The 15,951-nt window shown below is 31.7% G+C and overlaps 1 protein-coding gene across 1 annotated transcript; it reads left to right on the top strand.

The window, feature by feature from the left end:
• The first annotated feature begins 3,253 nt into the window (after positions 1 to 3,253).
• LOC133179347 (uncharacterized) lies at positions 3,254 to 7,096 on the top strand. The gene is made up of 6 exons (XM_061314126.1): positions 3,254 to 3,343; positions 4,387 to 4,457; positions 4,911 to 5,121; positions 5,393 to 5,470; positions 5,982 to 6,068; positions 6,530 to 7,096. The coding sequence occupies exons 4-6, from the start codon at positions 5,468 to 5,470 to the stop codon at positions 7,091 to 7,093; spliced, it is 654 nt and encodes a 217-aa protein (XP_061170110.1). The 5' UTR covers positions 3,254 to 3,343; positions 4,387 to 4,457; positions 4,911 to 5,121; positions 5,393 to 5,467; the 3' UTR covers positions 7,094 to 7,096.
• The last annotated feature ends 8,855 nt before the right edge of the window (positions 7,097 to 15,951 follow it).

Below are 15,951 nucleotides of genomic sequence, written 5' to 3' on the forward strand. Positions count from 1 at the left end.
TACAGTAAATTAAATTAAATTTCATCGTTGAAAATACAGATTATATCATAAAACTTCTGATAAAGTATATAGTAAAAGGGTCTTTTATTATGATGTCATAGATTTCCATCCAACGATTTGTATGCCCTATGTACCATTGTTACAATGCAAAGTAGGAGAAAAACATAATTGGAATCTCATCTATATCATGCCACTGTTTAATGTACACTTTTGATTATCTTCAACATGTTCATCGTACTATTGTCAATAGTGTACTGATATTCAAGTTGAGAATGAGATGTACAATGTAGATCACAACCGTTTATAATTATATTAGGTATATTAATATAAACAAGATCTAGATGTGTTTGTGAAACACTGATGCCCCCGTATGGCAACTTATAGCAAAGGTTAAACTTTCCCAAATGCAAATCAAATAGTTGGTACCCAAAGTAAGGTCTTGTGTCGAGGAATATACCTGTGAAATATGAGAGCCCTAGCAGCAACCATTGAATAGATATGGAAAAGGTTAAAGTTTTTTCAAAAGTAAGTCAAACATCCAAATCAAGATCAAATGATCAAAATTAATGGTGCATAAGAAAAGGCCTTCTCACAAGAAATATACTGGTGAAATATGAAAGCTGAAGCACCAATCGTTCAAAAGTTATGACCAAGGTTTAAGTTTTTCAAAAGAAGGCCAAACTCCTAGGTCAAGGTCAATGGATTACAATATTGTTGGTATCAAAAGGAAGGTCTTGTCACAAAGATTATATAAGTGAAGTATGAAAGCCCTAGCACCAACGGTTCAATAGATATGGCCAAGTTTAAAGTTTTCCAAAAGTAGGTCAAACTCCAAGGTCAAAGGGTCAAAGTTGTTGGATCCAAAGGAAGTTCTTGTCACAAGGATTACATATGTGCAGTTTGAAAGCCTTAGCACCAACCGTTCAAAAGTTATGGCCAATGTTAAAGTTTTTCAAAAGTAGGTCAAACTCCAAGGTCAAGGTCAAAGTGGTTGGTATCCAAAGAAAGGTCTTGTCACAAAGATTACACATGTGAAGTATGAAAGCCCTAGCAACAACTGTTCAAAAGTTATGGCCAAGGTTAAAGTTGGGTAAAATTTTGCAAAACTGGGTCAAACTCCTCCAAGGTCAAATATGGTGGTATTTAAAGAAAGGTCTTGTCTTAAGGAATACACATGTGAAATATGAAAGCCATAGCTCCAACCAATCAAAAGTTATAGGCAATGTTTAAGTTTTTGCGGACAAACAGACAGACATACGGACGGGGCAAAATCTTCGATACGGGGGCATTAAAAAATAAAAGAGAACACATATATTAGTTTTTTTAGTCTATACAAAGAAAAAGAATAAGTACATGTACTTTTCTTTCTTAGTTAATTTATCTATTTTTTAATTTAATCTAAAATCACTCGTAGATGACATAATTAGAAAAGATATTTTAAGAAATTGTATTTTACAAAAATAAAACTTTATTGTATGAATCGGGATTTTTCTCATATTCAAAACTGACGATTTTTTTCCTTTAAGATATGAATATTTTAAGTTAATAGTTTAAATAATGGAAAAGATACCGTCAATAATTAAAATAAATTGTAAGTGTCTTTTTAAAGAAATATATTAGTCTTCCTCCTCTAATATTTCTGTTAATCATGCAGGCCAAAATGACATGTTTATATCGATTTAGTTACATATGATCGTTTGTTTCAATCCGCGTTTTCCAAGTGATAAATGGTAGTTGACAATCATTGATATATATAGATAGATAGATAGATAGATAGATAGATAGATATGCCATCCCCTCCATTAGGAAAAAATTCTTAATCCGCCCTTGCTATAGCTAGTATCTGTACTTAAAAAACTTCCCCACTTTGGACTCCAAAGAAACATTTACCCATTCATATATCCAACTTTGTTGTAATACAATGGGATCTAGTCCATTCAGATATCCAACAGTGACACAATACAACAGCCTAATCGAACACCCCTTTTATTCATGGACTAGTGAGCGTGAAACCGCATGGTACTAATGTCATTTCAAACCTTTCCATTGTTCTGAACAGTCATGGAATCAGATGAAGAATAGTTTTAAATCCAATGTAAATTTAGAGAGGTTCAGATAGTGTTTTGAATACTTTTGTCCTGAAAGCAGAAGAAAACTACAAAATTTTGATAAAAGGTGGGAAATCTATCATTACATGTAAGATGATGATTTGTTGGGGAAAAGTGTTGGAATCTTACGGAGCTCCATTCGGACAATACTTCTAGTAGTGCTATAACAGATGAAAAGATTGTCGGTTTTATGCGGAACCTTCTTTAAAAATATTCCATATCAAGATTTGCAATAAAAAGGGTGACAAAAATAGATTGGGTGTCAATTTATTAAATTGTTTTGGGAAGTGCGCTGGAAAAGTATGAGAACAGAGACGAACCTCGAAAAATCTGAGAGGATTTGCTAATAACGCATGTGCATCCCTGAAATAACATTCAGCAACAGGAAGTGATGTGGATTAAGGTTCAAGGTGAAAATGTATTCATAAGCATGTCAAAAAGTGATGTTTTCAAAATTAAGACCGGAAACATTCTGTTAAAATACCATCGGATAAGTATTAGATATTTTATTGACGACAAGTGATAATAGTGTGCAAAATTCGGAGGAATTTTAATTTTTGTGAGCATTGAAAGTACATTTTTAACACAATTCTAATGGTGTGAAAAAAGTGATTAAAATTCCGTGTGCATTGGACATAAGTTCTAATAGTGTGACAAATTCGGAGTAATTGTTTTTTATGTGCATTGGAAATACATTTTCAACTCTTTTATCACTTTTGTTCATTGCTTAATTATGTTTGTATTCACAGTTGGATATTTAAATATCCAACCGATAGGCAGTTGGATATTTGAATATCCAACTGATGGCCAGTTGGATCTTTAAATATCCAACTAGTGATGGTTGAATCGGTAAAATATAAGTAGACCAATAACAATGGGTGACGTCCTTGAAGTTTTTTAAGTAAGATAAATAACTCGATAGTGTTGAATAGTTTAGAGAAAACATCCCCTCCTCGGGCCTTCGGCCCTCGGAGGGAATATTTTCTCTAAACTATTCAACACCATCTCGTTATTTATCCATTACATAAAAGTCGCCACGTCAATTTAAATTTTAAAATCCTGACTGAGCTGTCGATAAGCAGAACATTTCCGGGGATTTAATACTGTGCAAACCGAAAGTAAAAAAATAAAATAAAATGGGGACAATCAAGCAAGCACTAGACAAATTTAATCAACATGGTATACACACAGAGGACAACTTGAAACGATTAACAAATCTTATAACACAAATACTGGTAAGTAGACAGATTTTGATATAATGATTGTAAAGGAACATTGTATAACCAGGAAGTAAAGAAGTTTTTACAAAATAATGACGAAATTTCATTTTTGTTTACTAAAGTAAACGATCGTCACTAAATTGGCTATCTTTTAAAAGGATATAAAAAGGTACTGGTACACACATGTATGTAATTAGTTACACGTACGGGACAAAATCATTGACGATTTCACCCAGATCACTGTGCTACATGTAGATGCTAGTCAGTTTCGATTTTTTTAAAGTGAAAAAAGGACGGTTCACCTGTAGAGTGTACAAAAAGATACATGTTTGTAACACTTGCTCATTTTTAAAATTTAAATGAAAATTCTGACATTAGTTAAAAATTAAAATAACCAGAAACAAAATGATACTCAATGCCATTTTATACTGAAAAATGATCATATTATTTTTCTAAATATTATTTGACCGAATTCGATGACATTGTGCAAGTATGATGTCCTTTCAGTTAAGCCATTTCACAAATATTAAATTATTCTCTGTAAGCTATATAATAGTATATAATACTCACCAGTCGGATTTTAAGAGATTTAGATTTAACTCCCTTTTAATTTTGAGTTTTTTGATCAATTTATGTAAGTAGTGATAACAATTATCCAAATATGCTAGAAATAATCTTTTAGCCGCCTGTTTATATTTGACGAATTGGTTACTTTTGACACAAGTTTGTTATAATTTGATGATATAAATTTATCTTTACAAACTTATAACAAAATTTTTACTGAAACTTCAGATTTTAAATTGTTATGAAATTGAACAGAATTTTGACTTGTATCACTTGTTAAATTTACATTTCTATGTATTATTTTGCATGACATAATATATAAGGAGAAGAACCAGTAAGTTGTAAGAACTTGTTTCCAATTCTTTTGATTCATTCAATTTAAAAATTTCAATAAATAAATAAATAATAAATAAAGTCAAACAAATTCAAATCAGTGCATTGCAACAATAATGATTTTTAAAATCGGTTACAATTATTAATTAATTCATTATAAGGAACAAGAACAAAGAGAAGTTCAATTGAAAAAAGAACGGGAAGATTCACACGTGAAGAAGGTGCAAGAAAGGTTTGAAAAGTTTATCATTCAGTCACATCAATTTTTTTAAATACACCTTAGTAAGTCCAGCAAATACCTGCTGGTTTTAAAATACAATTTAATTAATACCGTTTGGACTCTAAAAATAAATCTTTTAAAAAGTAACTTCATGCACAATATGGCCTTTTTCAACTTCATTGATAATCATATTTCATTAATTTCGTCAAAATTATTTATGTAGAAAGTTTGTAATAAAATCAGTATACTTTATTTGGTATTTAATGGTTTTTCTTCTCACTTTTTGCTGATTTTTTTTTTTCATTGCATGAATATGATTATGGGTTTTATGCTATTTTTACTAATTTTCATAGTGATATTCAAATTTATATGTAAATAAATTTATTTATATATAGTACCGTACAATTGTTACCGATAATCTATACGGCATTTTTCTAAAACACTTCTCTTTCAACACGACGGTAGATTGAAGAGTCTACAAAATAATACAAACAACAGTGGACCAGCTAACGTTGTTTCAACGGATGGCAGCACCGGAGATAAACTATGGAAAGAGTTTGACTTCAGAAGGACCGCTGCAGTTGGAGAATTACATCCTAAATCTGAAAAAGCTGAAACCTCAGGCACCGAATCAATCTCCTCGGAAGAGTCCATCTACCTCAGAAATATCGCTGACGTAATTTAATTAAGAACCCGATTTTCTGCCTCTTGATTAGATGAATATGGTCAATAGATGAAACTAAATATTTTTAATTCTAATCCATTTGAAGAAACTAGACGTTTAAAATTTTCAGCGTAAAATAAAATAGCTATAGATGGAATTCTATTTCATATGAGAGTCATAAACAAAATTCTTAAAAAGAAATGACTTTGAAAAACAGGCTTCAAAAATCTATTATCGAAGTAAAAAATGTCAGTAACATATATATGTATATTTTGTTTTCAAGTTGGCACTAAACTTTTGTTGCAAAGAATATGTACAGCAACAGGAAGAACTGGGTAGAGCACTGAGCTATTGTCCCATGGTAAAAGATATAGTATTATAATATTATATCAATTTTACGTTTAGAGTATTTTTTTCTTTGTTGAAATCCATTGGAAATCTAAAATGTTTAACCGCCTACATGTTGCTATGAAGACACCCTTAACCTCATCACGGTACAAAAATACACAGTAGGGAAACTTTTTAAGTACAAGGAATCCTATAAAATGTATTATTTTTGCACAGTTAAATTGAAAATAATTACCCTATTAAATTCATGTAAAACTATAACAATTTTAAGATGTATTAGACATTTTCCTTCTTCGCAACTTTAATTCATTTGCGTTATTTAACTTGTCTGTCAAAACTGCTCTTCCTTCTATTACCCCAACCAGTTCTGAATAATGAAATGCAATGAAATCTAACATTTATAAAGAGAGAAACTTAAAGCATAGTATATATATATATATATATATATATATATATATATATATATATATATATATATATATATATATATATATATATATATATATATATATATATATATATAGGAGAACAGTATATTAAAAGACCAGACTGAAGCAGCAAAAGTCTTTCAGGAGGAACTGGAGTCTGATGTCACACAGTATCTATTTCAGGTAAAAAGAGTTTCTCAAACAACTGAATGTAAATTAAAGTATTTATTGATTTGAACATTTTTACATAACAATCATTTTGGATGTCTGATTTATTTCTTATTTATGTGTCAAATTTCGTTTTTCAGTTGCATTCACAGATTGTGAATAATATTTTGTATCCACACGCGTTTACATTATTTTATCATTTTTTTCAAAAAAAAAAATCCTAAATATTTAGAAACTTTAAAAAAATACTTTTTTTAACAAAAAAAAAAACACTTTCACAAGAAACAAAGTCTACATGTAAATGGCATCAAATTAAACGATATGCCTGGGTGATTGTATCTTTATAATTGTGAAAATCCACAATATATGATTTATATGATGTATATTCTACTTAAATGTATAACACATTTGACCGATAGTATAAACACATATATGCACTATGAATTCCTAAATCTATACAATACTTTCTTTCACAGAAATTTCCCCTTGATTTGTTAAAAGACAGAGAAGGAAAATTTGTGATAAAAGATAATAAGAAAATAGAACAGTATTTAAAAGCTTGTGTTGATGTGTGCTGGTATATACAAGTTCATCGTAAAGGAGCTAAATTCGAATGGGATATCCCAAAAAACGCAACTAAAGAGTCATTTATCTGTGTTACAACTAACTGTAAAAAAAGCAACTCGTGTGAACAGAGAGTGTGCAGACCCGCCCTTTACCTGAACGGTCAGGTACTGAATCCAGGGAAATATTCCTGCGTATCTTGTGCTCCCGGTAGTAATGATCCTTGTAAAAAGGAGAGTACGGGGGAAATGAAAGGAGGCACACAAAGACCATCCTCTGCCAGAAGTGTTCTTATTCATTTACCTGATGGAAATATGAAAGAAGCCAAAACAGAAAGCAAAGGCGAGAGCCACGATAAGAAGAAAGGATCTCCGAGGAATGAGAAATCAACTCCAGAACCGAAGAAAGGTCAAGGTCAGAAAAACAAGGGCGAAGACAAGAAAAGGAAAAATGAAAACAATGGTTTGAATTTCTGACATTATTATACAATTCAATTTGAAGAGCTTAGTTTTAGTCTTTATGTATTCTTTGTTATTTAAGGAGAAATTCATTTTGTACAAAATGTTGAGTTATTTTAAAATAATGATTTCAATATTTCGAAATTGATAATAATTGTTATACTGACTGAGCGGGTGCGGGACTTTATCAATCGAAGTAAACATGTTGAATGTTATGAAAAATGAAAAATTATAGTGGTTGCATTGCTGATTAAGATTTAAATCTCAAATATATAATACATGTAGATAAGAATGTCTATGTATTTATTTTAATAAAGTGAAATTGTAGAATATATAACTGCTGAGACGCAATAATTTATAAAGAAAGTATATTCTTTCAACTCTCTTTTTTATCATAATATTCCGGATCAGCTTTATTTTTTCAGCAGTTGAAATAAAGACTTGAAATTGATATCATGAGATAAGAACATTGCTACTTATACTGACAGTTGGATATAAGTAAACAGTAGCGAGTATATCGAAAAACAAGATAGATTTTACCAAAACATTTGAGGAAAGTCGATCAGCCTTCCTAGGAACATTTTGATTTTATGTATTAATTGAATAATGCGTATTGTATGATACTCTATCAACCACTGATTCCCTTGACATATATTTCATTTTGTCAAGTGCCTTTAACCGGTGACAATAAAAACAATTAAATAATTATATGAATAGATTTATTCACGGTTCTTTATGTAAATGACATTTTCATTCACAAATTCTATTCAAGATAACTTAGTTCATAAAATCAAAGCATACATATATTAAATGAAGCTACATGCACTTATTTCCGAATTCGTTTTCTTGCAGAGGTAATATACCAGGGATAACATCGCTCATGGACAACGATGTTTCCTCTTTTTCATGATTTAGCTGTATGTTTTGTTCAAATTTCTGAATTTGAATCTCCGGTGTTGAGGAAACATTTTCAGATGCCGTGGATGGATTGTGGTTTTCTCCTTCATTTTGCCGATTATCGCGTGAAGGCGCCTGCCCAACCCTCGATTGATTTTTTGTGTATAATTTTCTGCATAAACAATACAATCAGAATTCTTACCTGTATTTCGTCGTTTGAAATAGTATTGAGACCTCAAGCATGCATGCTTTTTGCCGTGAAAATAGTCTGTTTCATACATGTATATTTAATCAAGTTAAAATGAACGCATTTACTGTACTTCAATAAAGTTATAATATATATGTATATAATTTAAATCTGATAATTATATAGAAATATTAAAAAAAAAAAGGTTCTGTAAAGATATATAATCGTTAAATATGAAAATATTGTATAGCATTTCAGTTCTCGATTTGCCACGTCGAGGGTAGGGATCAGAAACTTTTTCTCTTTAACAAATCAAATTGAACCTTTTTTGTAAAAGAAAAAAAAGTTAAACAAATAAATAAATCCTTAAAATTAAACAAGTACGACCATGTACGTGTGCGACATATCTTACTTAAAGAAGGCAATGACTTACGGACGAATTAACCTAATGCAAAACGCTATAACGATGAGGATAAAAATGAGGACTGCCAAAGCAACTCCAACAACAATCTCTAGATTTTTGCTGTCAGAATCAACATCTGAAAAAAAAATGTAATCGTCAAAAGAATTCACTTAACCCCCAAAATAAAGTTATATTTTGCATTATGACTTTATATATATATATATATATATATATATATATATATATATATATATATATATATATATATATATATATATATATATATATATATATATATATATATATATATTTCCATTTCTATTTGTTTTCTCTGTGATAACTCTTCGAAAGTTAGTTAATTTCCTGATCATTCTACCGGAATGCAACTTTCGCCAAGCGAAAGGTCAGGAGCTAAGAAGGCCTAATATGCATGTAATTCTCGTGCGGCTGTCTTTGTGTCTGACTCTAAGGAGGCCTAATATGCATGTAATTTCTCGTGCAGCTGTCTTTGTGTTTGACGTCAGTGGTCGGGGACTATTGAAATTGACATGTGAGGCCTCGTGTAATTTAAATCTATTAGTGTACATTTTTAAAATCTAAATATTTACAATTTTATTTCACAATGAAATGGAAATATCAGGAATCACTGTCTAGTTAGTAGATTGATTGTATTTTGTTTAACGTCCCTCTCGAGAATTTTTCACTTATATGGAGACGCCACCACTTGCCGGTGGAAAGCTGCAAATTTTTTCCTATACTCGGCACTTACGGCCATTGAGCAGTGAGGGATCTTTTTCATGCCAGCACCCACTGCGACACGGGACCTCGGCTTATACGGTCTCATCCGAAGGACCGGTCTCCACGTCCAACAGTGGGATTCGAACCCGCGACGTAAGGATCAACTCCTTACTTCGCGACTCTAGAGCAGACGCTCTAACCACTGCGCCACGCGGGCGACTCTAGTTAGTAGAGTATGTCAGGGACATCAAGGATAGTTGTTGGAAACGTGGAATAATTTATGCATAACTAACTAAACAGTGATTCCTTATATATATATATATATATATATATATATATATATATATATATATATATATATATATATATATATATATATATATATATATCACTGTATTTAGACGTACGCACTAATTATTGAAATGTCAATATATAGAATATAACGCCATTTGATCATTTCTAAGCACTAACTTCAATTAGGTACTTTCATTGTAATGAAGCTTCACAATGCACATTTTCTTAAATCTGTGTCGGTGCTTATACATGTAGATACCTTCTAAAAAAATTATTAATTCCGCTATGTTACATATATTTAAGATAACACTCAATTAATGCGTCACAATGAAAACTTACCCTTTAGAATGTTTTTGGATGACTCGTTTGATTTTGTTGTCTATGATAGAAAATCTGCTTAAAAAGTAATTACATGTATCTCAGAAGAAAAATACGACATTGAATGATTTTTTCAATGTATTTTACATGTACATGTACTTAATTTTCTTAAGGGCGTAAGATTTTCTAATGGATGCGTAAGTTTTAGAATTAAGATGAACTTTTTCCAAAATCAATTATTTATTAATTATTAAGATAAATTATGATAAAATCAGTCTGATAATTAAGATTTTCACAATTTATTAATTAATACATTTTTTTTTAAATTTCATGGTTACCAGAAGTATAAGCATCTGTTGTTTGCACCGTTGTTGCAGATGTTGAGTTTACAAGCTCTGTACCTATTAAGAATTTTAAAAATTGATTTCCTCGTTTCTGTTTAATTTGTCAATAGTGTAAATAATTTCATACTAATCAAAAGTAAAAAGCTTGTAGATTCAAAGTGTTTTGTACTATTAAATTGCATTTTTACCAAAACAGTAAGAAATAGGACATCCAGATGGTTGTCTGAGAAAGTAAACGTAGAACGTCCAACAATTTCGAACTTTTATGGTAAGTGAAGTCTCACAACATCCAGAAAAACCACTTTGACAAACCGTCCGATCCACTTCACCATCAGAAACAAGAGGCAGCGTCCCTGAGTGAAATGAAATTGTACTTTTATTGCAACTATAACAGTGATCTTAAACATCTATGTGATTCAAATTTGAATTAGATTCTATTAATTTAACTCTATGGAAAAAAAGAACTTGGTTTAAAGTAAAAAAGGATAATAACCAAACCACAAAGGAATGAAAATATCACTTTCATCCTCACATGAATGAACCTACCATTCATCCATAATGGATACACTGTGCCACAGTGAGTCACAGGCTGACATGTCCGTACGATGTCCCACAGGACTGTCTATTTTGTACCATTTCTCAGTCAGGAAATTAATTGTCGCAGATAGCAGTAGTGTCAATTGTTAGAACGTAGGCAGAAGACCTTGATTTGACCCGAAAGAGTGTCGTAAGTCGTACACGAACTTGCTTTAATGATTAAAACGATAAAACATGTACCACATTCCCTTCACGCAACAATGAAAAAAAAATTATATGAGATTCTCGATGTTTTTGATGTTAGTCATTAGTGTAATATCAACATTGTTTCATTTACATTTAGTAGCCCGCAGTTTTATATGTATATACAATTGAATGCTCATCTAAAATAACATTTCAATTTCAACAGATTACATACAGACTACATATAAACGAGTTACTTACCCAATACAGCTGGCTGGATAGTCATTAAATTCAGTCCAAAGAAAATCCATACAAACAGACACATGGACATTCTTGGGCATATTTTTGGTTTTTTTTTTTACTTCCTTCTCTGGAATTTCTTCTAGACTGAATGGAAACCAGAGGTTTAATTTGATAATGACTCTAGACAAGATATCTATTATTCATCTGTCATTGAAATACATATGTATCAATATAGACATTTAACGTCACTTACATTTTATGTAATAGCTCATATCTTAATCGAATATTTATTTTCACATTAAGAAAACTGTGAAAATATTAATCATTTGGAAGTGACTGGTTTGTTTGTTTGTTTAAAGTCCCTTCGAGAATTTTCACTCATATTGAGAACTCCACCACTTGATTGTGGAGGGCTGCAAATTGACCTGTTGTCGGCACTAACAGCCTTTGACCAGCGAGGGATCTAATCCGTGCCAGCACTTAATGCAACACGGGACCTCGGTTTATACAGTCTCATCCGAAGGACCGGTCTCCACCTCACGCAGTGGGATTCGAATCCGCGACGTAAGAATCAACTCCTTACTCCTCGACTCTGGAGCAAGCGCTTTTCCACTGTGCCACTCGGGCGACTAATTGGTTTTAAGTTTTGCATTCACAGGCACTTGTTATTGTAATTATTTTTACCCCATAGAATAATATTTACATTTGCCAATGTCTTTTCTTATAAAAGAATACTATTTAAATTGAAATTCAATTTTCAATGACATGCAGTTGGTCACATGATCAGATTTTCTTGCGTTTGGAAAGCAACCTGCACGAATCATTTTGGAAAGTTCTGATTGTGATGTCACATGACGTCGTAGGTACGTTATGTCGCATTTCCATAGAACGTCTAATAGTGCATATATTTCTTTGTAACACGAATAAAAAAGTAAAATATAGATATAAGAAATAAGATATCATTTTTTTTAGAGTTTCATTGGAATATGACATGAAGTCGGTCATGTGATCAAATCCACTAGAACGCCCTTCGGTCGTTATAGGATTTGATCACGTGACCGACTTCATGTCATACTCCAATGAAAATCTAAAAATGATATCTTATTTCACATGGACTATCCTCTCCTCAGAATCGCAGCCATTTACGTTTTAAGAGAAATTTCACTCTCAAAATGCTATCACCATTCTCTTCTTCTATAATCATATTTGTCATGCTTGTCCTTATTTTCTATCTTCGCAGTATACAGCTTCAAACTGCACGTCGACTGGAAAAAAAATTGTCTTACACCACGAAGTAATAATTATGTACTACTCTCGGAGAGAGAGAGAGAAATTCAGAAATCAATTGGGTTAAAATTCCATTCCAATGTTTGAAAATTGCAAAAAATAAATAATTGTTTATTTTCTATTTTCCATAAAAAAATTACATTTTTCCAACGTAAATTTAGAGCTGGTCTTCAGCAAATCAAAATCCAAGAAAATATTCCGCCAGGGAATAGTACATAGCACATCGTGGTGTGAAAAGAATTTTCCAATCGCCGAGCAGAGTTTTGACGCTGTTTAGGGCGATAAAAGAAAATAATGACAAGCAAGACATACAGGTATATGGCTGTGTAGATAAATTATCGCAGAAGACAATGGTAAACAGTTTGCCGGTACATTTCTCTGAAAGTGTAAAGGACTGCGATTCTGGGGAGGGGGGAGGTCCTCGTAATTCGGAGTTAGATTCCTAATATTATTATTATATTACGGATCAAAAAATATTACAGAAAAAGCGCCTGTATTCTGCATGAAAGATGGAGATAACAAACAGTAATCAAGATCAAAAGTTCATTGAAACAAAACAAATCCGGAGGACAGCAAACACATAAAAGCATCGGAGGTAGGATGAGATGTCATGGAGGAGTAAGCACCCCCTGTCGACTGGTCACACCCGCCATGTGCTCCTTGTCATGATTGGGCAAAGGGAAAAATCCGTAGACCATTCAGTGTTTAAATAATGGCATATAATTAGCTTGAAAAAGTCTGTCAGCATTCGACTTAATGATAGATTGTATTTGCTGACAGGCCCATTGTATCGACCATAGAACTTGCGAGATGACTTTAAACAATATTGCTGATATCCTTGTTTCATCAACTTATTTGACAGTAGCATGATTTGGTTTAGAAATTGTTCGTACGTGGAGCATGCTCGAATCAACCGGGAGATATAAACCATATATGCAGATGACAAGGGTATATTGCTACATAAGTAAGGGAAATTAACGATAGAAAAGTTGAAAGTAATCACGTTTATCATAAAGTTTTGTTGTTACCATATTGGTTACCATTAACGTCTTTTTCTTGATGGCCACAGCAAGTGTCTTCTTTTTCTTATGTATAAGTTTTTGAATAAATTCTGCTTCATATGAATACAGTTGGGGCAGAGAAGATGAATTTGTATACACGTTAAATCCTTTCTCTTTGTCGAATTTATAAGAATTACAAAACAAAAAAAACACTTGATGTAATGGAAAAAAGAAACAAGCAAATTCAAATGATTGTGATTCCCCAATTTCGGTGTCTTAATAAGTGCTTAGGCTGCAATTATTTATGGCATATTGTAGCTGTCTTGTCTCTGTATCCTGTCTTGTCTGCCATGATACAAAAAGTTTTTAATATTTCTATCAATGAAAGTTACAACCAAGCTTAAATTTTCTTAAAACTGCATCAAATTAATGGACTTTTCAGGATTTTATACTGTGAAATTCCTACTGCAGCTAGAATGATATCACTCCCAGAAATTTAATAAAATAAAAATAAGTTAACTCACAATCTTGTCTTTGATCTGCATCTAATTACAAAGAGACACAGTTAGAAGTCTTTTCTTATGAGTTGTTTCAAATGTCACAAGGAATTCCTGTTGCTCAAGAACATGAAAGTTCCTAACCTAAATCGCTAAGAAAATACACGACTGTCTTCAAAGTATGCAAAAATGAATTAAGTTTGATAATTTGAAAAGTATTCACTGAACCCTAACACACCCCCTAGAATATAATTATCATACATGGACCTGTAAAAAATAGAACCAATCAGGATTAAGGATATCCAATCCTCAGCCAGGAAGGATAACTCTTAAATTTATCATTTTATGTAAAAAGTCTCAAAATGAAGCTTGAAATTGGGATCTTTTCGTGCAACAATTTTCATTTTTATGCATCGCAATAGGATTCAAGGTTCTTTGAAGTCTTAGAAAAGGTCTTGTAAAAAGTTGAAAGTTGTACCGGATAAAAGGCAAAAATAAATTCATTTTTATAGAAATTGAATTTCTTTTAATCTAGCATTAGATGCCAATGCTTATTAGTATGATATGAAATTACACATGATATGTGATGTCTAGCAATGATAGCACAAGCTTTTTACACTATGTATTATATAACAATTGAAGTAAATAGAAGAACTAAAATACTTTATTAGCATAAAAGAGATGCATTTTTCTCCAAATGCCCGGATACCTACCGGTATATTTTTTATCCTAAAATATATTTGATTAATTTTCAATTAGAAAATGCATAGCTGTTGTTTTTATTCCCATTTTCTGAAAATATATTTGAGAATTGATAATTTTTCTCTATATATTTATAATTAAGTATAATAATGAACTTTAAGAAACACCATGAGTAAATTCGTGTTACTCTGTGAAATTAGAGACATTTTTGTGAGCATTTTCAATTACCTAAAAGCTGATTCTCAGAACCTGAGGATCGGACTACTTTAAATCATCATTATCAAAAGAAAAACACTGGGCGTGCTGAAATATTTAGAAACATAAAGAATTTTATTTCTTGTGTAATGAAAACATTTAAAACTTTTAATAATTTCTTACCCAGTCGAGTAAAACAATGTGTAAAATGTGTTGTTTTCCCCATAAAATAAGGATATAACGAACAGTATTCAATCTCGAAAGTCCAATGAAACGATACGAATTTGAAGCAGAGCAAACATGGACCTCAAAATTTAGAAGTGGGATCATCTGCCATGGAAGAGTGAGCATTCCCTGCCGACCGGTCACACCTGCCGTGTGCTCCTTTTCGTGATCGGGGAAAAAGACTCATAATTTTCTTTTTACTATTTCATCTTCTCAAGAACCACTGTGACCTTCTAAACAAAATTGCTTTAAAGTATTCTTGGATGAATGGGGTTTAAGCTTGTTCAAGTGAAGGGTAACACACTCTTTCAAGGGGAGATAAAAATGAATAAAAATTGAATGGTATATTTCAAAAATCTTCTTCTCGAGAACCACTGGGCCAGAAAAGTTTTAACTTATGTGATACCTCATCACATAGTGTTGATATAAATTTGTCCAAATCATGACCTTCATGTGTTTTTACATAGGAATGTATAGGAAAACATCTTCTCAAGAACCACTGGGTAAGAAAATATTAAAATTATGTGAAAGCGTCATAACATAGTGTAGAATCAAATTTGTTCTTTCAAAACTCTACTCCTCCTAGAGCTTTGACCCAATTTCATTTATTCTTGAAGCACAAGTTGACCATACTAAGATGCATAATTCTATTTATTGGTTTTTGATTTCCTTGAAAACTGTTGCCATGGTTACTAAAAAAAATATTTTTTTGAAATTCATTCAAACCTCTACACTCTTCCTTGGGAGTATTGCCATGCTTAATTCAAATAAAAAGCATTTCGATTTTTTTTAAATGCGACTCCTCTTACAGTTTTGGTCTGATTT

Source organism: Saccostrea echinata, unplaced genomic scaffold, assembly GCF_033153115.1.
Source record: "Saccostrea echinata isolate AGI-Se365-2 ecotype Australia unplaced genomic scaffold, CSIRO_AGI_Sech_v1 ptg000004l, whole genome shotgun sequence".
NCBI classification, from domain to species: Eukaryota; Metazoa; Mollusca; class Bivalvia; order Ostreida; family Ostreidae; genus Saccostrea; species Saccostrea echinata.

Excerpts from the sequence above, each read along its gene's own strand:
- LOC133179347 (XM_061314126.1), top strand. Across the intron at positions 6,069-6,529 it reads TCACACAGTATCTATTTCAG|AAATTTCCCCTTGATTTGTT; the intron begins GTAAAAAGAGTT and ends TTTCTTTCACAG.